Genomic DNA, 25,836 nt, shown 5'->3' with positions numbered 1-25,836 from the left:
CGAACGAATGAAAATCGAATAAAGAAAGTGGGAGGATGATGATTTGCGGGTGGATTTGGCGGCTAAAGCGACTAAGGCAGGTAGAAGAGAGGCAAATGCGTGAGCGGCAACTTTTACACCTTCCCCACGTTATCAATGCGAGTACGTCACTCGCCAACACAATTCACCTCAGTTAAGTTGTTTACACAGCAGAACGTATGGCATAGATGTACATATGTGTGTATGTATTTATCTATATACATTTCAGAGGCAGCGGAGCAGTTGAGTGGCGAATGAATGTCCATTAAATTGGCAACTAATTTGAATGGCTGAGTGACGGGTTGACTAAGTGTCGCAAGTGTGCGTGAATGATGCGCTTCGTCAACGACAACGGCACAACGGCAACACTTACCTGATTGAGAGAGCAATCAAACAGCATATTTACAAATATTTTATAAATATGAATATATGTACATACTTATGTACATACATATATTGTATGTACGTATGGATGTGGCTTTAGAGATGGTGAGACTGCAGACATATTTCTGATGAAACTCATAAGAGGCTTCCCATTAGCTATGAGGCGTCTATATTTTTTTATTTAAACCGAATGACTCCAGATGTTTGAAGGTCTAACTTGCTACAGTTCACAAGCTATGTAGATACATACATACATATGTATGTATTTACAGCGAGCATATGAAAAAACACTAAATACTTATAAAAGACTACTGCTATACTCGAATTGGAGCAGAATTGAAAATTATGTACTTTCTTGGTATTTGAAACTCATACTGAATACTCCACAGCAATATAGAATAAGTTGGTGATGAATGTTTAATTTTTATAAAATTAAAAATCAGCCTTTTCATTTCTCGTTGTGGTTAGTTCCTCACTAATAATGTTGGTGAGCACAAATAACGACTGCGCACCCATATGTACATATGTATGTATGTGCATGTGTGTATGCACGCGTTTGCGATTACCAAACTGCTTTGTTGATACTTATTTTTTACTATCAACCGCATATTTATACCCTTCAATTCGTTAGAAGTAGCCTTCAAGCAATATCATTATCACCGGCTTATTTCAAAAATCAAAGTAATCTAAATAAAAAATAGCAAACACTAACTAAATACTTAGTACATATTGTATTATTACGAAACTCAACTAACTACTTTCCCAGCGTCGGCACACACCAAACGACCAATCTATAATGACAGTTATATGTCCATGTGTACATTAATGAGTATTTTTCAGCAGCGAAGTGGAATGCATATAAACGAGTACAAGAGACAACAACGTCGACGCTTATGGTGAGTAGTAAGCTTTTATCACCTTTTATTCGTTAATGGGTTTACTCGTTAGACTTATTATATTGTTGTGTTGAGTTAACCTTATGCCAACCAGAATACTGCTGAGTTAATTTCTTCACGACAGTACTGACTCAAATGAGTCAACGAATATTCGTACTAGTTCGTTTGCACTCTTACTCGCTGTCGACGCAATTATACGAGCGCATACTTGTGTAAAATGCGTCAACAAAACGGAAGAGAAAACTAACGAAACTTTATGAAATAATGTAGCGAGTAGATTTTATGGAAATATGTTGCGCTAAATTATATATTTTACTACCGCATGGGATTTCAAGTGCTCAGAGTTGCCACCATGTTGCGATTCATAGTGTAAATGATAATAAAAATTATTTTTGTTTGTAAACGCAAAAATATTAAAAAACCAGTTATTAAAAATTAATTATTACAATATGAATAAAAATTATACAAAAAAATTTGCTCAATCAGCCCATTTAGAGTTGCCATGTTACAACAATCGCGTTATAAAGTATCCTCTCTTTATAATGGCTTCCTTGTACACTGCTCATTGCCAGTATTATGTGCTTATTACAATGTTGTTATTGTAGCGTATGCTCAATACGAAATGTCGTTCATATATGTAAATATGTATTGAAGTAAAAATTTGCCACGTATGTATGTTAATTGATATATACAAATATGTATAAGCACATACGAATTCAAGTATTAACTAGAAGATGCTCCTGAGTATAGAATACAGTGGGCCATTTTGAAATTATCCGCTTGAAAATTTCGAAAAATCGATTTACGATATGTATATATATATACATATATGGAAATATTGACCGAAAGTCTGAAGTTGGCCCGCCAAATAGTTGTGGAATTTTGAGCATACTTGTAAGAATTTTTTAACTTAGTCTAATCGGCTCCCATAATCTTAAACTCGAAATGCCTCTTCTCAAAGCTTTCAGACTCGGTGAGAAAATTTTCTGAACCGGGCGACTTGAAATTTTCACATGACCAGGAAATAATCGCAGATACTTTATAATATTTTTAATTACAATTTTGAAATTTTTTACCACCTTAAAGTGTAAATATTTCCCCTTTTTTGGGAAGCCGAAATTTAAATGTATTTACATATCTAATTTAATAATAAATTTTCTTATTTTTGGATTTGAGATATTTTAAACAGAAAAATTTTCCATTTATCGAAGGTCCTGCTGGTGATTCGCTACGGCATCAAGGCAATACAATTTGCTCAAGCTCAAGCTCAAGCCTCTTCCACCTTAATACATAATTTTAACTTTGCATAACCGTTACAATGCCTAAAAACAAAACACTGTTGGCCTAAGCGGCTTTACACAGTATACAAACACTTTGCTTTGACATACTATTCAACACCGACCCTCAACCCCCGTTGTTTTTGCTCAGCGGGCCCATCATTCGTACACTCGTTAAAAAGTTGTTTCTGTTGCTGTTTCCATTAGCTCGCTGCCTGACGGGCTTGTGCGGCTCTAATATAGCTGCTGCTTCTTCTTCAACTCACGAAATACTGTACTTGCATACGGAGCGTTTTCATATGAACCCCCCACTACAGCCCACCAAACCCTCCGCCCAAATTTGCTTTTGCTGTGACGTTATATCGTCACTTCCCCTGTGAACCCGTTACTGCTACCTCAACGATTTTGTATATATATATGCGAGTGCTCCCATACGTACGAACGTACATTGGCTGGCTGGGCTGGTGGTTGGCTGGTCATTTGACTGTGGTGTGATGAGTATTTCATTCGTTCGTATGCTCGTTCGTTTGCCTTCGTTGGTACTCTACTCAACTGGCTGGCCGTATGGCTGATACAATGACTTGCTATAGGCTGGCTGGTACTAGCAACGACTTTATACTAGCGAACTGGCGAACGAAACACTTGGTATCTGGTAAAGGCAAGCAAGCAAGCAAAACCAAAAACCGAAGGCAAACTCAACTAAACTGCATTGAATAAAATCTAAAGTGAACACGCAAGGCAAAACTACAAGGCAGCCATAGCCAGTGGAAGTATAGAAGAAATATTAAATTTTAGTGCGTGAATTCAAAACGAAATTTCAGCGTTTTTTCCCACAGGTAAGTGAAAAGTGCTTTTCCAACATCGATTAAAAATTGTTCAAGGTGTTTAATTTTTATAAAACCGCACAAATTTGCTGCATTTTATTACATAAAAATTGCGAAAGAAAACGACCCAATTTGGCGTGGGTTTTCTATGAAATTTTCATACTCGCCGCCGTATTATATTGGAAGATTTCAACATGGACGGCGCTACTTGGCTAGGTGGCTGACTGGCGCGAGTTTGTTCGTTATATGTCTCGTTCGAGTACCGTTGCTCGTTGATGGTGGCATTATATTCTCGTTTCTGATATATTCCGCTGTATTTTGTACTGTAAGAAAATTAAGCGCGCGCGTTTTTCATATTTTCCCATACAATGCTGAAAGAGACCGTTATTTTTTGAAAGCCACAAGCGAAATTTAAAATGTGTTTTGAAAAGAAATGCAGCAAATATGTGAAGATTTTCTATAAATGTACATTGAAATATGTGGTTAATTACGTCGTATAAAAAAGTTTAGCTGTAAGATGGTGTGAGAGTATAGGCACTTGGGCGGTGTAGTGCAGTGCAGAGGGGGCTGCGCTGTACAAGGGGCTATACATACATATTTACATACTGTGTGTGTGTGTGTACATATGTATTTCATATACAAGTTTGTATGTTTGTACTAGTACTGTAATGGTGGGAGCGGGAGTAGTGCGGTTAGGAACTAGGTGATTATTGAGGAGGGCGGCTTAATGCAAGGGCGCGAGGGGTAATGCGACGACAGCGCGGTTGAAAGCAATGTGGAGCGTTGATTGTTCACACCGGCAGCGTTAACGTCTGCGTTTACGTCAACGGCAACGGCAACGTCAATGTTTGCCTATCAACGAGGGCGCCACTTTGAAGCACAGCAAATGGAACGCAGGGGAAGAAGGCCAATAGCGGTGTTCATGTTAGCACAGTTATACATACATATGTATATACGCTTATATGTAGAGTTGCGTGGCGAGTAACCAACATGATTATTTAATAAACGGAAAGTGCGCGCGCGCGGGCCATGTATAGAGATACCACAATTCTCATGCCCCTTTTAGCTATATAATATTTAAATTTAATAATTTATTGACTGAGAATACAAAATGGTAACATTTGCAAAAAACAACGTTTCAAAGCGTTAAATGCCGAACCAAATCACACTAGGAAGTAGCGACATTTTTATGAGCTGCTGCCGTCTTCACGGCATTTATGCGCGCGCGGCGTACAAAAGTATGCTTTGAAGCCGCGCGTCGCTACACCAAAACACACACCAGTAAGTTCAAGAAGTGACGGGCGCGCGCATAAGCATAATATCTTAAACCTATACATACACACAAATCTGTTTATTGTGAATTCATTTCGAAAGGGTGAAAGCAAATCTGAAACAAAGCTCTGCGTTGATTTTCCTACGGATATCAATATGTATTACAATATGCTCACAGCTATGCTGAGCCTCCCTCGATAAAACCAGCGCGGTGCTCTTGCTCTAGTGGCGTTGCTACTTTTGTGGCTTTTATGCAAACACACAAATACACTGATATTGGACTTAATCGCACAATTCAGACACACACAGCTATGTGAGCTGTTGAAAACAAAAGTACTCACACGCAACGTAGTGACAGCGGCAGCAAAAGCAACGCTGACTAGTAGCGCTGTGAAGTCTCGCCATTGAACGCCACTACAGTCGTGTCTCACGACTACTACCCCATGCGTATGTAATTTTATGCTGAGTTGCGACAAAATTTACACAAATTCATACATAAGTAGTTCAACAATATGGACGCCACTGTCAGAAAACATGCGTTGTACGGCTATATTTCAATTTTATACGAGATACTTTGGGCGCGCAAATTTTTAGACGTACACACGTACCAACTTCTGTCCCGGGTATGAAAGTATGGTGTGTAGGAGTAGGTACTTCATGACAATACGCACTTCATTGTTAACTCCGCCAAACAGTTAGTGCGCCAGGCAAGCCAGCTCGAATGTGCATCTTACGGTTGTAGTCCGGTCAAAGGGCAATAGAGTAATGCAATACATACAATGTACATATGTATATGTATAGATATTAGTGTATATGCAATTTCGAATGGCATCGTTTTCGTTGTAAATCTACGTACCGATGAATTTTAATATTTGAATTGGCGTTTGCGCCACATGTGCGTACGTAATACCTTGCCTGGCTACCACATATGGGCTTAGTGTTAATTGATGCTAATATATCACCTTGACCTACATTCAATAGAATAGTAAACAGCGTGTAGATTCTAGTTTATATTGACAATTTAATTGCTGTATTTATTTATTTTATATTCAATCATTTAATTAAAAATTCCATAAGTAATTGTGTGAAAAATATATATTGTGTCATATTTATATACATATGTATTTGTATATAGTATTTTTTAAGTTCCAAAAAGTTTTTACAGTTCTGTTGATATTCCGTCCAAAAAAAATTGAATATAACTATATGAGCTAGTATCATACTAAACTCATATATGTATGTACATATATAACACTACTTACCAAACCATACCGGGTTGGATTGCCAAAATAACAGTTCTGACAGGGTGACAACATTCGGTCTGAAGCATAACCAAAATTGCAGAGTACGTCTTTTATCTAATAGAAACAGAATCCAAAATCGAAGATAAAAGAGTTTTTTCCCAAAAGGAGAGTCATTTCAGCGGTCTGTAACCTTGGAGTATATTTTAACACGAAAAACTTACAGTAAACTCCAAAAATTGCACTGAAAACATTTAAACATTTTTGGCGATATCCATGTGTCGAATAGCATAAGAAAGCTATTACCAATAGATCCATATTCATTTGTCGGATAGCATCAAAAAGCTGTCAGCAATAGCAGGAATATCGTGTATAATAAACTAATAGATATGTGAATATTACAAAAGTAACATACTTATAGTAGATATTAAAAATATAAAAGGTATAAACACACTACCGAATATTTACTCACATAGTATGTACATATGTACATACAAATTATGGACTAATTTAATCGATTTCCGTTAGCACTGGTTGGTACCAAGCATAACCAAGAACAAACGAACAACTACTCAAAAAATAACAAATCTTCTTGCAATTACTTAAAGCCATTGATACACTTAAAAAAACACACGCCACTAAGTGTTTGTGACACAAATTTCCTGAATATATGTAGTACTCATAAACCTCACAAGTCAAAGACTTTTAACTCCACATGTCGGCCAGTCCATCCGATGGATATGCTGAGTAACGCGCGCTTAGCCGGTATAAAATCATTAGCATGTGCTGCGCTCGAACTACCGGTACCGATGCCGGCAACTAATAAACAATCTCATGTGCATGCGTACTTCTCCACATTCCCACATACCAAGTACTGTATACTGTAGTACATATGAACATGAATGCATGCGCTGGTAGAGATTTTCCCGCGATAGCTGACTAACTGGCTACTTACCTATCTGGTAGTCGACTGTCTGGTTGTTTACTTGGTTGTCTAAAATATATCGGCGACTCAATAAACGATTTTACACTAACGTGTCAGGATATTGGAACGGTGTCAAAAAAACTCACCAAACATTTCATATGAACGACACACAGTGCAATGGCCGATTTTCATACGAAGCCATCAGCTTAATGTGCACGCCACCAGTGTGATAAACGTCAACAGCAACGCACTGCAAGAGCAACGACGTACAGAAATATATGTATATTTTTCTCATGCAGAGCCAAAACGCCACCCATTCGTGAGCATAACTATATACATACATACATGTATGTGGTGTTTATTCGTTCGTTTTGTCAATGAGTCGGCAGCTGCTTGCTGAGTTTTCGGTACAGACGTTATTTGCACGACGCTGTGGGACATTTGCTGCGTGAGGGTAGATAGGCGGTCGTCGAACGCTTCGTCTCATTCGATTCCATATAGTACATGTAGATATGTATAGTATATGCTATGTATGTACATACATATGTAGATAGGTAGTTGTGAGCTTCGTGCAAAATGTGCTTGTGTTTTTTATTGTTGCTATCTTTGCTTCAGTCAGCTCATTGCTGTAGCACAGTACTGTACTGAGGCGGCTGATTATACGACAGCTGTATGCGTTGCTACTTTAGTATGTTTGTTGTTCTTGTTGTTTTTTATGTTAAACCGTTGTTTTTGCAATCGTTTTTGTTGTTGTTGTTATTAATATTAACCAGCCTGCTCGCTGGCGCACATACATACATATGTACATATTTGTTCGTTAACTCATACCGCCGCCTTGCCCCACCACTGCAATCCAGTACCCCGGCAAAATTCACATAGTACCCTTCAAATGACTACCATTTCTCACACCACGAATCAACCGTTTTTGTATACGATCGAGCGAAATCTACTTACTTTACTGGCACTGCCTGCCTGCCTGCATACTTGTATCTACACCAGTCGTAGAGTACAGCCAACAAGCCAGTCAAAGCAGTCACAATGTCAATTTGTCGGGCTGTTCGGTGCGTCAGACGCTCGGCGAGACCGCCAATCAGTCAGTCAGCCAGCCAGCTCGCCATTTCGATTTAGCAGTGGTGCTTTGCTCTACAATCGCCTTTACCACGAGTTGAATTGAGTTGAAATGTATCGAAATCAGTCAGCAGCGCTACAAATGTGCGTTTACATACAGACGTATGTATGTACATGTATATAAATTTGCTTGCCGTATTCGTATGGCCGTTCGTTAGTTCACCGGCTTGCTGGTTCGTTAGCTCGTTCGTATGGCAGCCATATTAAAAGCAGCCAAAGGCAGGCCAGCTATATCGCACAACCATGTCAGCTATACTTTTGCTTTGCCGGTGCTGTTGTTGCAGCTGCCACTACTAATATCGACGCTGCTGCTCTTGCCTTGATGGCCTCTCTACACGTAAATATGTATGTATTATTATAGTATGTCACTCACTTCTCCTCTATAGTCGCTCTAGACGCTGGTCGTCAGCACGTACATGTTCGTATGTTTGCATAACTAAATGTATGTGAAAGTGTGTATGCGTTATATCTGCTGCCGGCCCGTACGCCTAGTGGCAACTGCTGACATACAGACATGCACGAAGTCTCTGCTGGTCTGTGTAGTGGTTGCTTTTTGACTCGACTCAACTGTATATTGCTGTGTAGCTGCTTGTTCTTCTTGCTGCCGCAGTACACAAGGCACGCAGGCAGGCAGTCAGCCAGCCAGGCAAGGCAGCCCAAGTGTATGTACCTATGCAGAATCGTTTAATGTCGTCGACAACGACAACGGCAAAGGCAGCAGGGCAATCAGCAGCAATCAGAGTAGTAGCAATAGCCGCAGTAGCAGCAGTGTATAAAATTTTCTTCGCTGTTCATATAAACCCAAGCACAGCGCAGCCAAAGCAAGGCAAACCAAAGTATTTTGTATTTCATACTGTATTCGTTAATGCTTCGTTCTGTGTGAGAATCGACTCAACGACTCAGCTAACAAGCAAGCCAGAGCCATACAGCGCCATAAAGTGATAATAGCGTCGAAGTAGCAACGTACGCCAGCCAGCCATACAGCCATATAGCCAGCCAGCGAAGCAACGACGAAGAAATCAACCACTGTGGTGGCCTGCATATACTCGCTGTGTTCAAGTGTATTTTCTACTACTGCTGTATTACTGGCGCTGCTGCTGCTGCTACGTATTCATATCGCCAGTACTACACAAGGCAGTACGAAAGTCTCCTAAGCCACCGTGGGCACAGTACGTTTTGTCGTTTTGATCTCAACGCTAGGCGAACACACGCAGTGCTTCAAGTGAGTTTTTTTTTTTCAACACTGAAAATTTCACAAGTTTTATCATTTTATATATATAACTGTAGAGTATTTTGTGTCATTGTGGTTGGTTAAAAATTATTTACAATTTATTTAAACAAATTAAGAAGTTAAGTAGAAAGTGTGGTGTACTAAATTTAAGTGCAATTAAAGTTATTTGTTACACTGTGCGCCAATAATACATACTATAGCTACTATATATTCATATGTTGGCGAGCAATGAGCAGCAACGCGTTCATCTGTACTGACTGTATAGCGTTTGTGCTAAAACTAGGCATGTGCACAAACATACATACATAAAACTATGCAATTTAGTATATTGAAAAGCATTAACGGTTTTTGTAATATTCTAATAAATTGAAAATGTCAGGAAGAGTGCATGGCAAGTTAGAAGGCTAATTTTGCACTTAATTTCGTATGTATCTAAGTATGTGTGTATGCATGTATGTATGTAAATATTTATCTATCTAAGTAAAAATTACATGCATACAGCCTGGCACATTTCTCGCCGAGTTTTATGCAAAAACAGCACATATTTGTTGCAACAACAGTGCGTTGGAAACGAAAGTATCGCTTTACAATGGCAATTGCACAGATTCCAATCACCATATTGGCGCAATGGCGCTATCGTTAACAACAAAAGTATCAACAGATTTGAATTAATGCGCACAGTTGTTGGGTAAAAAAAGAACAAATACGTTTAAGCAAATCACTGAAATTAAAAAAAAATTGAAAATTTGTACATGATTACATACAAATGTACAACCAGTAGGTACGTACTAAATATACACAAAAAATTAAATTTAAATTATTGAAAAATTAATGTGAATACAAATTAACTAAAATATTGATAATGAATGCTGCGAAAAATAGTAGCTGAAATATTGAAAAATAAATAATCAAAAATTTACTGAAATATTGAAAAGTAATTACTAAAAAATTAATTTAAAAAAATAATAAAAAATTATCCAAGCCAAGAGGACAAAGAAATACTAAAAAAAATTCATAAAATATAAAAAAAATAATTGCTAACTAAAAATGTGCTCGCATATCTTTTTATAATAATTAATAAAATATTGAAAAATAGTTAATCAACTTAGCTAAATTAATGAAAAATAATTACTAAAAAATTAACCAAACTCTTGACAAAGAAATACTAAAAAAATTCACAAATAATTGAATAGTAAATACTAAAAAACTGTTATATTAAAAAATAAGTACTAATAATAATAAAGCTAAAATAATCAAAAATACCGACTTAAATATTGGAAAATAAGTACTGAAGCAAAAATTAGATAGAATATTGAAAAATAAATACTAAAAAAATTAGTAAATATGAGACTTGCAAAATCTCAAAGAGTACTTATTTTGTAGTTTTCAGATTATATAAAAAATTGATTGCACATATTATTTAAAATTAAAGTAAATTAGCTAAAATACTAAGAAATAAATACTAAAAATCAAACAAAAAAATGAGAGACTTGCAAAATCTCGGAGAGTACTTATTTTGTAATTTCCAGATTATATTAAAAATTATAATTGATTGCACATAATTAAGACCATTGATTGATTGATTTTACACGTAATACACGCGACTTCTGGATTACTAGCTAGATACTTGTACATTAAGTATACATATATTTTGTAAAAATAAATTTAATACAAAAAAATGTGGTAAAAACAATACCTAAAAAAAATAATAAATGAATGCATAAAAAAATTATTTAGTATAAAACAATTATTAATAATTAATAAAATTTTTTTTTTATACAAAAATAATTACTTAATAAAAAATTTAAATGCATTTAGTTAAAATAACTTGGCTTTAAAAATATAATAATACTAACAAAAAAATAATCTACAAGTACTTTTTACCCAAAATAATATCTAGTCTAAATAACAGAAAATATTCCTGCATATATTATTTATTCAAGTAAATTAAAAAAACATTTTCACACAAAATTGTAATAGTCTTCGAATTTCTATAACATTACTGCCACCAAAATTTGCTGTTGTTATGAGAACGCAGCTCACGTTGGCAGCGATCCACATTGATTTTATAACCACAAACTTTTTATTGACTAAATATTGATTACAAATTACACAAACAATCAATATGCAAGCGCAAAAAGTTATTTTTATCTACTAACAAAAATCTTATCGTTAAAGATTTCATCACATAAATCACTGCTGTAGATAGTCAACTAAGCAAACAAATTTAAGAATATTGAAGGTCAAAAAATAAACAAAAAGTTGAAATTTTCAACACCAATTTTATAAAATTTTACTATTATGCTAGTAATTGTTCACTAAGCCTGCCATGCAACACTGCATAACAATATATTTGATTTGCTTGCATTAAAATATATACATAAATATATTTTAAATAGTTATTGCTGATTTGATTGCAAATATAAACATATTTTATATTCTAAACACTTCAAGCAATATTTTATAAATATAAATGGTCCCAGTAACCCTTTAATAAATAATTTTTATTTAATTAAAAATATAATTAATTGCTGAGCAATTGCTAATTAGCTTTTTGACCGCAAACAAAATTCCCTAAACAAATATTTAGATATTTTTTAGTGGTTGAACACAATCTAAAAACCGCCAATTATAAATATTTATTAAGATATGCTTATAAAATGTAGCACTATCAGCAAATAAAACACAATTCCTTAAATGTATCATGAAGTCGCCAACATGTGCTACCACATGCATTCTTCAACATTTGTAGAAATGGCGCCAAAAATTGTTTACCATTGTATGTGTGTACCGAAAATTTCGTCTGTATAGAATACAATCGTGTACACGAAGATCTCGCATACCTTTTCCACTACCATGACTCAATCTCAACTGGTACCGACAAATACCTACTGTATACTTATTCACAACCCATATGTGTTTGCTTCTTCATGCGCTTTTATGTATGTATGTATAAAACATATTGGTTAAAATACGTTTTTGATATACTTTAGAATGCGTGTCACCGACATTTAAGTTTCAATTTTAGAATTGTTAAATATTTCATTAGCTGAAAGCTAAATATAACAAGTTTTTTTTGATAAAAATGGCTAACATTACGCGTTGATAAGTTTCAACTATAAAATAAGCGATAAATTGAACTGTAGAAAGTGGCGCAACTTGATAAAAAAAAATTATTATTTTTACCAAAATATTGTTTGTATTACCGCCTTATTTGCTCCTTATCGTTACACTTAATTGACACCGTAAATATGTAAATATTTTCAAACATTCTCAAAGCAAAAACCTAAGTTAATAAATGCTTTGAATTAATGAATTTGCGCACGTGTAAAATCGTACAAATGTTTTGCTAGCAATAACTATTTTTAGCATTATGCCTAACAGGCCTTTTGTTAATTAGGAACTGCATAAACAACTGCTGTGCTGCATTATGGTAGAAACATATAGCATGTGCCGTGATGCAGCAATGTTTAAGCGATTTATTTAGTAAGGAAACTAATATTGTTGTTGTTATGTTGTTGTGGTAGCGGCATAAAACATTGACAAAAATTAATTTTTGGAAAATAGTTTCAGCAGACATAATTTAACAGGCTGTTTTTTGCTGTCATAGAACCGACTTATATGAGAGAGAGAAGATAACAGCACAAGTAACGTATTTTCACGTAAAACACTCACATTAATGTACTGTGTGTATACACTCTCTTTAGACATAAGTACATATCTGCCTATAATGCTTAAAATTTCACAATTCGATCTCAAAAACATAAAATAATTTAAAAGAAAACCGCGTTTAATGACAAGTGCCACACAAGCGCTGACACAAAGTTAGGCTCTTAAAAAATCGTTATATGAGCAGTGGTAGACTTTGTGCCGTTTAAACGCGCACTCACTTTTCATAACGTAAGCATATTTTTTTTCCTTAAGCTAAACACCTTCCTCCGCAGCGTTTGCTTATTGTTTGCGCAAATATCGCAGCGATTGCTCGGCGATCACGTTCGCCATATTAAAGTATGTACAAACACATCTATGTATATACATATGTACACACGTTGCAGGTTTACATATATTTAGCTGTATCTATGTGTGTGTACATTGTTTTTGAAACCGTGAATATTGTGTTAAAAGGGGGTGTGCACTGTGTGGTATTTTGCGCGCCATTACCACTTATTCACCACACTAACACCGACTACCCCGCAAAGTGCTTGAGGTGTATACTATATATGCGCAAATTGTTTTTCAAATCGACGCTTTTCTATTCTATACGACATATACTCAGCGAAGTGTATCTGTTTATTCAGCGATCGTGTATTTTGTGAACCATTATCGCTCGTTGACTGATTCTTATATAGCACTCGTTGCATGCGGCGCATACACTTTATAGTGAAATTACATGTACTGCTCATATACATATGTATGTACTATATGTATGTATATACACTTTTTCGCGTTATATTTATTTTGGAGAGTTTGAGTCAAGTCACTTTGTAGAGTGTTATCGCGGTTATGTCAATTTTTTATTTTTTTATTATTTGCTGTCAATCTTTATATACACTTATCGCTATTTTTTGTTTGTTGGCGTGAAGTAAGTTTAGTAATGGCTGCTTTTGAGTGTAAGGTGATGACTATAAGGCATTCTTATAGCTAAAATATGAACGAATTTATAGCAAACTGCGCAAAAAGTTGGGGAATATGAGGTAGCAGGGTTGCCATGTGACTTATACGTACAGACATACTTTAAATGAAAGCTATGTAGCAATAGATAATTTATTATTAATATTTCATAAGCTAAAGAATACTTATACAAATGTATGTATATACATACATATCTCGCAAAGTTGCTGCAAGCTATAAAAATCGATTTTTTATTTGAAAATATTAAATGAAGCTTAAAATCTCAACTTTCCACACTATACCACTGCAACGACATCTAAAATACGAAAAGACTTTTTCGACTACCCAATATAATAATCTTTTTCCATTTAAAACACCACCAAACTATCCTATTATTCGTATGAAACGCTGGTGCAAGTAATTTCACCACCAATAGCAGGTTTAAAGAAATATTTGTTTCCAATATTTTCCACAAAAACAAAAATAAGAGTTAATTTTGACTGCACCGAAACCATAAAATCCTTAACAGTGGCTGCTTTGGTCAGTTTATATGGCGTCTATATGCTATAGTCGTTCAAACTGAACAATATGCTCGAAAATTGTTGCTTTACCTCTTACAATACTATATGACGAATAACATACAGATCATTTGTCAAATAAAAAAGTTTTCTATACCATATTCAGATATATAAAATCAAATAAATAATCTCACCTAACCTCACTTATGTACTCCCACGTTCAAAATTTTATAAAATACGCATTTGCTATAATATGCTTTGTTGTAAATTGAAACATCAACGTTCGTTTTATACTCAACTGCGTTTATTTCAAATAAATGTCGACTGCTATTGCAACGATATCTTTTAGTATCTAAGCATATGCTAGTAGCCTGCCAGTTTCTTCAATGCATTTCACCAACAAAGAAACATTTTACACTTTCAACTTTGCCTTTCTACATATGTAAGTATGTACATAAGAAATTCAAAGCAAGTCAAATAATAACTCACACCAAAAACTGAAGGCTACATGTAACTCCTTTAAGCATTGCATTTGTTCCGTGCTTGAAGAAAAATTTCCTCAAGCAAATGCTGAGCATTACTAGCACTGCCACAATGGCGACTTTCAGTTATTTGAATAACTTTTCATGCATACATGCTTGCATACATACATTTGGATGATTGCTTGTAGCTGTATGTGTTGATGAGTCGACTTTTAGGCGAGTAACCCTCAGCTGTCTGCTTGACTGCCTGTGAATGGTTTGGCTGTCGTGAAACATATCAATCGAAAAACGGACTCAGCCGCCATTAAACCGCAAATATTACAACTTTGTAGTTAAGCAACTTTTTCATTGCAATTACATTTTTCTGCAAGTACTTTTGTTTTGCCTGAGGGAGTCTGCAGCTAGTTTGCTGAATATACCATGCATATATAGCTGCTTGTATGTATCCATATTTAAATGATGCTTAAACATGAAATGATATTACAAATAACAGAAATAATAATATAGCATGCGATAAATTCATATATTACATGCAACTACCAATTTATTGCAAGCCTTAACTGTGCGACATGGCGTATGAGTAATATGCCAGAGTTCATGTGCATGACAGTATGTAACGTTAGGGCGAGCATGCGCAGCTAAATAATATGGGAAGAAAATTTAGTACAAAATTTAGCACCAAACTTAACTTAACGCCCATGTGCGTATATCCGTAAGTTGGTATATGTCTGCAAGCAAGTTTTTGCGTGCTCTATTGCGCATAACTGTACCTCGCTAAGCGTTAAACGATAGCTGTGAGCAATAAATGTGCGCACAGACACAGACGCGCAAAACATTTTAACAGCATTTATTTACTTTTTTTTAGCAAATATAAAAACTTCAAAAACTAAAAACAAGAACAAATAAATTTGATATAAAAAAATCACAAATAATTAAAAATTAATTAAAAAGCAAAAAAATTATAAAAGAAAAAAAAAATTAGTAAAATAAAATTAATAAAATTTAAAATATAATATTAACAACGGCTGAGTAATAAGTAGACGGCGTGCCATTACACCCACTGTATACAAATATTGCTTGCTTATGATACTCGCAAGGGAAAGTAATTACACAATTTTATGAGTGCTATGCATGTATTGTGTGTTTGGCTGTTTGTACTGCAGCAAAAACAAACTGTAACCACTGCAACTACAACAACAAACATCGATTTATTTGCTGGTGTTAGTGAAGACGTGGCCGACAGCTTGAAAGCGCGCATACATATGTATGTATCTGTATGTATGCATGTATTTAAATTGTATTCCTATGTTTTAGAGAAAAAACACTCAAACGTCGTCATTTAAATACATATCTACTTGTAGGCGCCTGCATAACTACATGCATACATATGTATATATTTTTCCAGTATTTGCATGTATGTAACGCTGAGCGCCAAAAAGATACCTACTTATTTAAACGCATATCGTATATGTATGTACATATGTATTTATATACATACATATATGCATATGGCCCAACGATTTGTGCTCGCATACAAAAGCATAGAAGCAACTGTCCACTGCGCAAATCCCTGCAAAAGTATCTACCCCAAAATGCTGGCATTGCGCACAAGCTCAAAATCTCCAACGCCAACACACAGCAGACATGGCAAATCCATAATCAGCACGCAGCACCAACATCAACACCAATGCCGATGCGAACAAATACAACCGCAAGCACTCACATATACATTTGCACACACACACACACTCCTACAACCAACGGGCAGATCCAACTCAACAGCTAGGCTACGCTACGTTTGCTTTTGCTGCTCTGCCGCCTCTGGTACTTTACCCATTCCAGTACACGCAGGCGTATGAGTGACACGACGACGACAAGCATGACGCGTCGCGACAACTACGAATATGTACGACGACTGTCGCTAGCATTTTTCTGTTCTGTGTATACGCTACGTCAGTAACAATGACGTTGGCAGCAAACACACACTGGCGCGTGGCAGCGACTGCGACAGCGTCGACCCCAAACTGACTGGACGTTGACGTCGCGCGGTCGACGTTGGCGCTGTCAGCCTTTATGAGCTTATGCCACTACGGATGCACACTTGTATGCGAACAAATACACAGTTACCGCTACTTGCGTTTGTATGTATGTATGTGCGTGTGTGAATGTTTATGGGTTTGTATTGGTGTGCGTTTGTTTTTGTGTGCCATATTTGACAATTTATTGTTGCTATTCATGATAATTTGTTGCTGCCGTTGTTGGCTGAATAACTTTATTGTATGTGTGCGTTGATTGCTATGTCATTTTGCTCGCTCGCTACTTACCTCAGTTTGCAAAGCTTCATAAAATGTTTTTAGTATAATATTTTGGCGTAAAATGTGGGGAAAATGTAATCAAAAGGGCGCACACACTAGATTTGATGGTACGAAGTGGCCGATATGCTAATTTTTTTTTTATGAAAAGTTAAAAATTATAATTATTAATATACATACATATACATATGTATGTACATACATATGTAGATGCGTAGAATTTTATAAGCATCTTTAATCTAATCTATGACCAAATATGATAAGATTAGAGCGATTACACAAACCTGCACAAAATAGTGGTCGTCACGTTAAATTCTCTTGTTATGTTAAAATTAAAATACATAATAAATATACATAGTATGTATACATATACATATGTACATACATACATTGTACATAATAAATACTATTCACATTTGTGAGCCAATTCGCAAATGCAATACTCAAGTAAAATTTAGCAATTAAAATTAATATTAAAAAATTATTTGGGAAACACTGCTCAGGGCATGTCAGCCTTTGTTTCTTTGTTTTGCTTTTGGCAACATGAGTAGAAATGCAAAATACTCAAAAACAACAGCAGTAAAAATAATTCTGTGATTTACGCACTAGAATTATTGGCGTGTTCTTTGAGAAATATTCATTAATTATTTTATTTCAGTATAATCAATAGTTCACTGACTATATAGTGTTTCATTTTACCTGAACTATACATATGTATGTACATATGTGCATTCCATCATTAGTTACACATAGCTGTAATGTAACTGAAATATATATACATACATACATACATGTTATATATTTATTTGCAAAACTATGTAAAGGGACGCCCTGTTGGAAATTTCTTTGCTATGTTTACATAGCTTTTAACTGGATGCTTGCCTGTTCGATTTGATTAATAAAAGCTGGGAAGTTATGTATGTACACTCGTGGCCACGCAAACCTTACCTTTATACTTTCTTAAATTTCTTTTTCGAACTTTTTCGTTCGTTCGGGATTTTCTGCATTTTTTTTTAATTATAAAAATAGCCGTCTTTCAAAAATCAATTTTTCCAGATCAATATTTTTCTATTCCTAAATGTAAGTAATATTTGCCCAAATAAAGCCATTATTGAGCTTATACTCGAACACCAGGTTTATATCCGCATATTTATACGTATGTACTAGGGTGGGTCGATTCCGGACTTTTTTCGATTCGGGATTTCTAATAGTGCGGAAAAGTTGCCTTAGTACTTCCTGATTCCAATGCAACTTTTTGTTTTGAGATCGGATTGCATATTCAACTCCGGCCGAAATTCGCCTAAAATCGTGAAATTGTCTACTTAGCTCCTGAAATACGCATCTCATGGCAAAATGTATAAAACAAAAATTATTTGTCATTTCATTTGCTACCGAAATGGTATATGTGATCATGGCCGTAGGATGAACCGTTCCCGAGATACGAACGAAAAGGCGGCGCGCCACAGCGCAAGGTGAAAATTGTTGCAGCTCTCAGCTAACCTGTATTGGTCACCCAGAACCCACCGCGTGGATGTGCCTGCTCTTCGGGTTCCTCCCAAGCCCAACCCAACCAACCAACCATATGTCAGGCTTGTTTTAGTCTGAATCTGTGTCAAATTTATTGATAAAATCAGATTTTGTACTAAACTTTGGCACTTGTTGCCTAGATTTCAGTGTAGAGCGTATAAAACGATCACGAGATTGGGGGCCAATAACTTTAGAAGATGCCTCTGTCACCAGTTTGACGGTTCTCTCGACTGTCACGGTGTCAGAGGGGAATTCACTAAATTTCCATACCTCTGCAGTGTCTCCCGACAGCCCTTTTATGAGTTCTTCGTTAGAAACTGAACAAAGAACTGGTGGAACAGTCAAGGTAATAGTCTTCCAGTTAATCATATCGTAATAATTATTAGCTTTGAAATTCAGCTTCGGCACTTTATTACATCTAACCCTTCCATTTACAGTGTCAGACTGCTTATCTGGCTGCCAGAAGACGGTCAAGGGCTATTCTGTTGAATGGATGAATCGTCAACCTTGCGCAGTTTAGCAGTTAAGTATCTCGACCTTTGAATTGCAGCATAGAGATGGCGCGAGCCATCTTTGATTGAACTGTTGAATCTTATTGAGAACCACAAAGGTGAGTAAACTGTAAGTACGTCTGTGTTAAGGTCCAAGGCGGTTTTCGCCAGCAGTGCTTGGGCTGCCGAACAGTGGTTCAGATTTAACTGAAGGCACTTCATCTTTGCGGTCTTGCGGCAGCCTTTTTATAAGCTGGGCAGCTAAAGCTACCAGTCGGGTGCTTATTTGTCCCATGTGGGCATAAGAGACATAGTGGCTCCCTGCTGCATCCTTTTGCGGCATGCCCCTTTTCTCCACATCTATAGCAAGAGCCGGTGAGATCTCTGCTGCTTTTACAGCTACACGATATATGGCCAAACTCAAAGCATTTGAAGCATACTTATGTACATACATATATACATATGTATACAAACACTTACAAAAGTACATATAAATAATTAAAATAATATAATATTCATGTGCACCTGATTGATTATAAATACCTAACTAGGCATGTGTGTGCATATATTTACCTACATACTTATATACCTATCACATGTATTTTTGGGTAGCTAATTAGGTAACTTCGAAAACTCTAATGAACAAAAGTATATTACATGCTATCACATAAGGGTTTAATGACTATACAACTACTATATGCATATTTGTATATGTATGTATATACATATGTACTTACATATAATGATAAACTGCAATAATAGTTTAACACGATGACATATACATATACTTATGTATACATATACACCCGCGCCTACTTATGTATAACTACTTGCGTATACACAAGCAAAGGCCATAAAAACCACAATCCTTGTAACTATTAACACTATTCATATTGTACATAAATACATATGCACTTAAAATGAAAATTAATATATGTTCTTTTCTTACAGTTGAAATTGCCAATTTGCCCAATTAGCTGTGCTAATAACTTGTACTAAACGTCTCCAAATTTGAACAATCCCAACAAATATTCAAAATATGGCCGGTGAACGTCCAAAGCGTCCTCTGTCAGCTTATATGCTGTGGCTGAATGAGAATCGTGAACAGATCAAGAAAGATAATCCCGGCAGCAAAGTCACAGATATTGCCAAACGTGGTGGTGAATTATGGCGTGGCATGAAAGACAAATCTGTAAGTTTAAAACAATTCAAATAATATATGTACTAAACGACGACCCCCAGCGGGTTAGGGGGCGGTAGAATTTACCCGCGGTAAGGTATGCCTGTCGTAAGAGGCGACTAAAATCCAAAACAGGTGTATCTCGACGGCTAAAAGGTAACATCGCCAAATGTTACCATTTTTAGCGTCGTCTACTGCCTGTGCACATATACATTGATTATAAGGTGAGGATGAGAACTAAAAATACTACTTCACTTGGAACATGCTTGAGTGTCAACGTTATGCTTAAGCATAACATGACCCCATGACCAATAACAGTAGTATAAGAGTCTCTGTTATTCACATACTTCATTGTAGTGCAAAAAAGCGAATAGGAAAATACAGATTGATTGCAGGGCATTTTGAACAAGTGAGATAGATATGACAAAAATATGAAGAGGATAAAGTTCAACCAATTTTTAGTATCAGTCAGAATATATATAGGACAGCCAGGGACCTAATTCGATGAGTACAGTTGGTATGAAACAGCTTCACATATATAGCATTGATATAAATCAATTGAGTCAGTCAGAATAAACATATGCTAAGGTTAAATAGAAGATCTGATATTCGTTTCATTTTTAGTGCGTTAACACGTGAAAAAGAAAACAGAATTTTGAAGAGTAGAACAACCCTCAGAGAACTGAACGGGTACAGGAGTTTTCAAAACAGAGGATGCGCCGAGGCAGAGACTCGGTGTAAAGAGTTTATTTTGTGGTTCGCAGGGAAAACACGACTGCGAGTAATAGTTACCATGAATAAAGCGAGGGAGCTTTTCGCCAAAAAAGCTATATTAACATATAACAAGCTAATGTAAAATCCAAAAAAAAAAGAAAAAAAACCTAAAAAACATAAAAAAAAAATAAAAAATAAGAAAAAAAAAACAAAAAAAAAACTATAAAACAATACGAAAAAACAAATAAAAAAAAATAAAAAAGGAATTCCAAACATTGGGCGTACAGAATGAACAACAACATATTCTGCAGCGCTCAAAACAATTGACAATTCTCGCGAGATGTCACAACAAAAGGGTTCGGTGTAATGGTGTCAAGTTTACTAATATCTTGTTTATCATTGCATAACATCTATGGACCCGACAAAACAAACACCAAAAAAATATATTATTATTTAAAATTTGCATAATTTAAATTTGCATACACATAAACTAAACGGGTGTCGTTTCATTTCGCTATCAACAGGAATGGGAACAGAAAGCAATGAAAATGAAGGAAGAGTACAACAAGGCCGTCAAAGAGTATGAGGCCAACGGTGGCACAGACACCGGTGCTGCCAAGAAGCGGAAAGGCAAGCCCGCCGCGAAGCCCATCAAGAAGACAAAGAAGAAAGATACATCCGATGAAGAAGAAGAGGATGAGAGTGACTAAGCGCTGGCGCGCTGACGAGTTACTGGCGTTTAGCGGAGTGACGAAAACTTAAACTATAAGTTTTAAATATTTTATTAAAGTAATTTTAAGTGGCATATACAAATGTATGTATACATATTTACGGATGACATTGATGGGTAACTTTAGTTATACATACATACAAATACATATATGCACTCAACAAAACAAAAACAAGAAAGAAAATACAAAAAAAAAATATATACAAAAAATAAAAAAAAACTTTACTTAAAAATAAAATAGCCGTAAAAGTAATACAAGTACATAAAGTTTCCAGTTTTTAAAACGTTACAAATACGACAAACCACATAAGAGGAAAACAAATAGCAAAACAAACATTTTTGTATTCCTTCCAACTGAATTAATTTTCTTATTTTGATTTTCCTTCAAATGATTTCCTATATATTTTTTAGTATGGTATACTTTAATTTTATATTGTAAAATATAAATTAATTATGTATTAGAAAATCATGCGATTTTTCTTGCATGTGCATACATTTATATGTAGTGAAAACTTGACATTTTTATGTGGTAGTCGAAAAACTCTTTTCGTATTTTGTCAATACAAGGTACGTTCCAAAGTAAACAGGAAAAGTTACAGCTGTTCAAAAATGAGTGAAAATAATGCAGAAATTTGCAATATTTTGAAATTTTTGTATAAAAAAGGGAAAAATGCCACGCAAGCCACCAATGAAATTTGTGAAGCTTACAGAGGCGATGCTGTATGAGTTCGTGTAGCATCGTGAAAGATGCACCTCGCCCTGGTCGACCTATCTTTGAAAAAGTCAATGCGATTCTTTGCTGAAACGAATAAGACTTTTTCGATTACCCTATATTTATATTTTAAAAATATAAATTCTCTTATCTACTGCTAACTATATACTACAATGATCGCTGTTTTCTGACTAAATATTTTTTTATCTAGTTAATATTTAAAGAAATTCTCTCCTTTCATTTTTCACCACATTTTACTGTAAGTTCGTTTTAGTTATGTTTTGTAAATTTACTTGATGTAATGTGAAACTTACAAAACCAGTAATAAAAAACAAAATGAAATAAACAAAATATATATAAAAAAATAAACTAAAGACATTTAACTTATTGTGTATTTTCATATAAGCGTGGAAAAGATAAAAATTTGAGGCAAGCATTGATACAACAAAAAAAAAGAACAACAACAAAAATTTGTGTATTGTATATGCGAAACGAAAAGTAGCAAACAAAAAGTTATACAGAGACACATAAACACGTGCATACAAAATTATCTGAAAATGGACTTATTAAGGTGTAGACAAGTTTTTAGAAAAAGCAAAAAAAAAAGAAAACATTTTCATATTTGTCTTTTTGCAAATTTTGTTGCAAATAATTCATATAACAAATGTATGTATATTGAAAGCAACACAGCAGCATTATAAGGATATTTTTAAATTAAAGTTCATAATTAAACAAATATTAATATTTAAGCAAATATTTAAAGCAAAATCTTGAACCAATCAATACAAATCAGAGAAAAAATGATAGTTCATGAATTTAATATATTGAGAAAGGTATATATATATATATATATATATATAAATAAATGTAGATTTGAGCCAGAAATTAAAAAAAAAGATAAAAAAAAAATTAATAAATATTAAAATGTATTAATTCACAAAGAATCCAAGTTTTTCATATTAAGGTGCCAATATTATTATTTTAATATAAATTTCGAAACTGTTTAGTCGAATTGTTGACAGAATTCAATTTGCTCTTTTTTTTAGTTTTGATGGAATATCTGCAAAGAGAAAAGTGTGCTATTCCAATAATATGCAAGTAAAAAATTTGTTTTTACTTTGGTGGCCCGAACTTACCTTACTTCTGAACATGGTTGCGAATTTTTAAATTAAAATATTTTGGGCTGAAAATTAGATTTTCGTTTTTTATGTCCGATTTTGAGAACGCAAATTAATTTCTAACCCAAAATGCTTGAGCCTAAAATTTATTGCGTAAGTTTGCAGACCAATGCTCTAGACTTTAGAGTATTGAAGATGACGCCCTTTTAATCCGGGTTTGGTCTTTTTTATCCAACATTAAGATTTTCAGGATGACAAAAAGTAAAAAAATTTTCCATCAGTTATTTTTTATTGCTTCAAGAACTGAATGTCACAGCAACCTTTAAATATCTTCAATTAAAATCCACGTTGATACAATAATAACACTTTAAGGTTTAACGCTAGAAATTAACTTATTTATTTGTGTACTACAATAAAAGTTAATATCAAAATTATATCGGAAATTTTCGGGATTTATAAATCTTTACGAACATCTCGTCATTAGTTGAATATCTTAACTTTTACAATTTTGTAATGAAACAAACTTTTAAGCACAATCCATAATTTGTATATCGAATAAAAGATCAAAAAAAAATCTCAGAGCTTTTCATGATTTAAAATCTTTACGAAAAACTCGTCATCAATTGAATCCAGAACTCTTTATAATAATTATGGTTGAAACTTGTATACATTGTAAATAAGTTTATGTAACAAAAGATGAGTTTTATTGATCAACTTCAAGGATTTCCGCATTGGATTGAAGATACGCATCTCGTTCTTCGGCGCGCTTGACACTTCCAACAATCCATGCTTGTTGCTCTTTATTACTCAGCGTAAAGAACTCGTCGCAAAATGCTTTGGCCTTATCGGCTGATAAGCATATTAATAAGCCACCAGAAGTTTCCACTGCTTTGCCACTTTTTAGCTTAAGGTCTTGTCCCAGTATTTCACCAATTGTTACTACATTCGCAATAATCGGCAATTTATTTAATACAAAAGATAATTTATCTTTCTGGAAACAAGCGAGATTTTTTGCATGTCCGAGCAAACCAAATCCAGTCACATCAGTGGCAGCATGTGCTTTATATTTGTGCATAAGTTGAGCGGCAATCTTATTGAGGAATGTCATTGATTTGACTGCGCTGTTGAAAGTTTTCCTAATGTCATCATCACACAAACGTGCCGATATTTTAAGATATTTCTCATTTTTCTCCTCCATCCAAATATAGGCGTTGGTAGCTAGTTGTGTACCAAGCGGTTTAGTTAATATAATGGCATCACCATCTACAGCATTTGAGGGCATAATAATTTCTGCTTCAGTACAAAGTGAACTAGCTATGCCGCCTATTATGCACCAAGGATTGTATGAAACACTTTGCACATGTACTCGAATTCCGGCCTCCTTTGCCGATTCGAGAAATCCCTCAACTATTTGCGGTATTATAACATCTCTTTCCAATTCTGAAAATTCAGTTGAAACGCTAACCAGCATATTCAGCTTATCAAATATCGTGACACCCACAGCATATATGTCGCTTACAACGTTGGCTAAAGCTATTTTGCCCATTATTTTGGGATCATTAATTAATGGATAGAAAAAGTCAACAGTTTGAACGAGAAAATAGTTTTTGTGGCGAGCCAAAGGTATAACAGCACAATCCATTCCAGAGCCAATAAATCCATCCTTATCCTTTTTGTTTTCATCATGAGCAACTTTATGTAAAATGTCTGTTTCCTGTAGATACTTAAGGAGTACCGCTTCAGGCAACTTACATCCTCATCCTCTTAAAGTCGAGAAATTTGTGAGTCGAAAGTCTTTAGAAAGGCCGTGGTCAGTAGGATTAAACATTTTTTCAGTGTGTTTTCACGTGGCAGCGGCTTAATATAAACTAAAAAAAATTAAGGTTAAAACTGTTTACTTATTTTATTATTAGATTTGCTTGCATATGTTATTTACAATATGATTTTCAAAATCTATTGTGATCGGTTTAATGTGCATTCTCAATGATGTTAAGTTGTTCGTGTTAGTAAATCGAAAACAACTCACAACAGCTCCAAGTAATATTATTGGAGATATATTAATTCCCAATTATAAGGGGTTATTAAAATCTGTATAAAAAAAATTATTATAGAGATGTGTCAGCGTCCATTTACTCATAACCGTCCATTTAATTATAAAAGCAGTAATGCAATTTAAAAATTTTCTACTCTAAACTGCGTAGATGCATGTGAATAGTGTTGATTATTATGTAGGCCCATATAAAGA

At 34.8% G+C, this 25,836-nt stretch overlaps 2 protein-coding genes and 1 long non-coding RNA gene across 5 annotated transcripts; 1 reads left to right on the top strand and 2 right to left on the bottom strand.

Annotated features, from left to right (window-relative positions):
• Nucleotides 1–3,019: 3,019 nt before the first annotated feature.
• Nucleotides 3,020–22,841, top strand: LOC105223856 (high mobility group protein Z). 3 transcript variants are annotated; one of them, XM_049451941.1, is made up of 4 exons: nucleotides 3,048–3,411; nucleotides 19,084–19,168; nucleotides 20,089–20,329; nucleotides 21,556–22,841. In XM_049451941.1, the coding sequence occupies exons 3-4, from the start codon at nucleotides 20,177–20,179 to the stop codon at nucleotides 21,739–21,741; spliced, it is 339 nt and encodes a 112-aa protein (XP_049307898.1). In that variant the 5' UTR covers nucleotides 3,048–3,411; nucleotides 19,084–19,168; nucleotides 20,089–20,176; the 3' UTR covers nucleotides 21,742–22,841. The 3 variants fall into 3 exon arrangements, with proteins under 3 accessions (XP_029405128.1, XP_049307898.1, XP_019844976.1); XM_029549268.2 differs by lacking the exon at nucleotides 19,084–19,168 and having other exon boundaries at nucleotides 3,020–3,411; XM_019989417.3 differs by lacking the exons at nucleotides 3,048–3,411; nucleotides 19,084–19,168 and adding an exon at nucleotides 8,739–9,187.
• LOC125777336 (uncharacterized) lies at nucleotides 6,804–8,558 on the bottom strand. Its single transcript, XR_007422249.1, has 2 exons — nucleotides 6,984–8,558; nucleotides 6,804–6,906 (listed from the first exon to the last, which is right to left on the bottom strand). It is a non-coding gene; the product is annotated as an uncharacterized LOC125777336 (long non-coding RNA).
• Nucleotides 22,842–24,075: 1,234 nt separating the features above from the next.
• LOC105223857 (selenide, water dikinase 2) lies at nucleotides 24,076–25,533 on the bottom strand. Its single transcript, XM_049451934.1, has one exon. The coding sequence runs from the start codon at nucleotides 25,417–25,419 to the stop codon at nucleotides 24,295–24,297; it is 1,125 nt and encodes a 374-aa protein (XP_049307891.1). The 5' UTR covers nucleotides 25,420–25,533; the 3' UTR covers nucleotides 24,076–24,294.
• Between the last annotated feature and the right edge of the window lie 303 nt (nucleotides 25,534–25,836).

Source organism: Bactrocera dorsalis, chromosome 3 (genome assembly GCF_023373825.1).
Source record: "Bactrocera dorsalis isolate Fly_Bdor chromosome 3, ASM2337382v1, whole genome shotgun sequence".
NCBI lineage: Eukaryota > Metazoa > Arthropoda > Insecta > Diptera > Tephritidae > Bactrocera > Bactrocera dorsalis.
The sequence above is the reverse complement of the archived record's forward strand: the minus strand, read 5'-3'. Positions and strand labels throughout refer to the sequence as shown.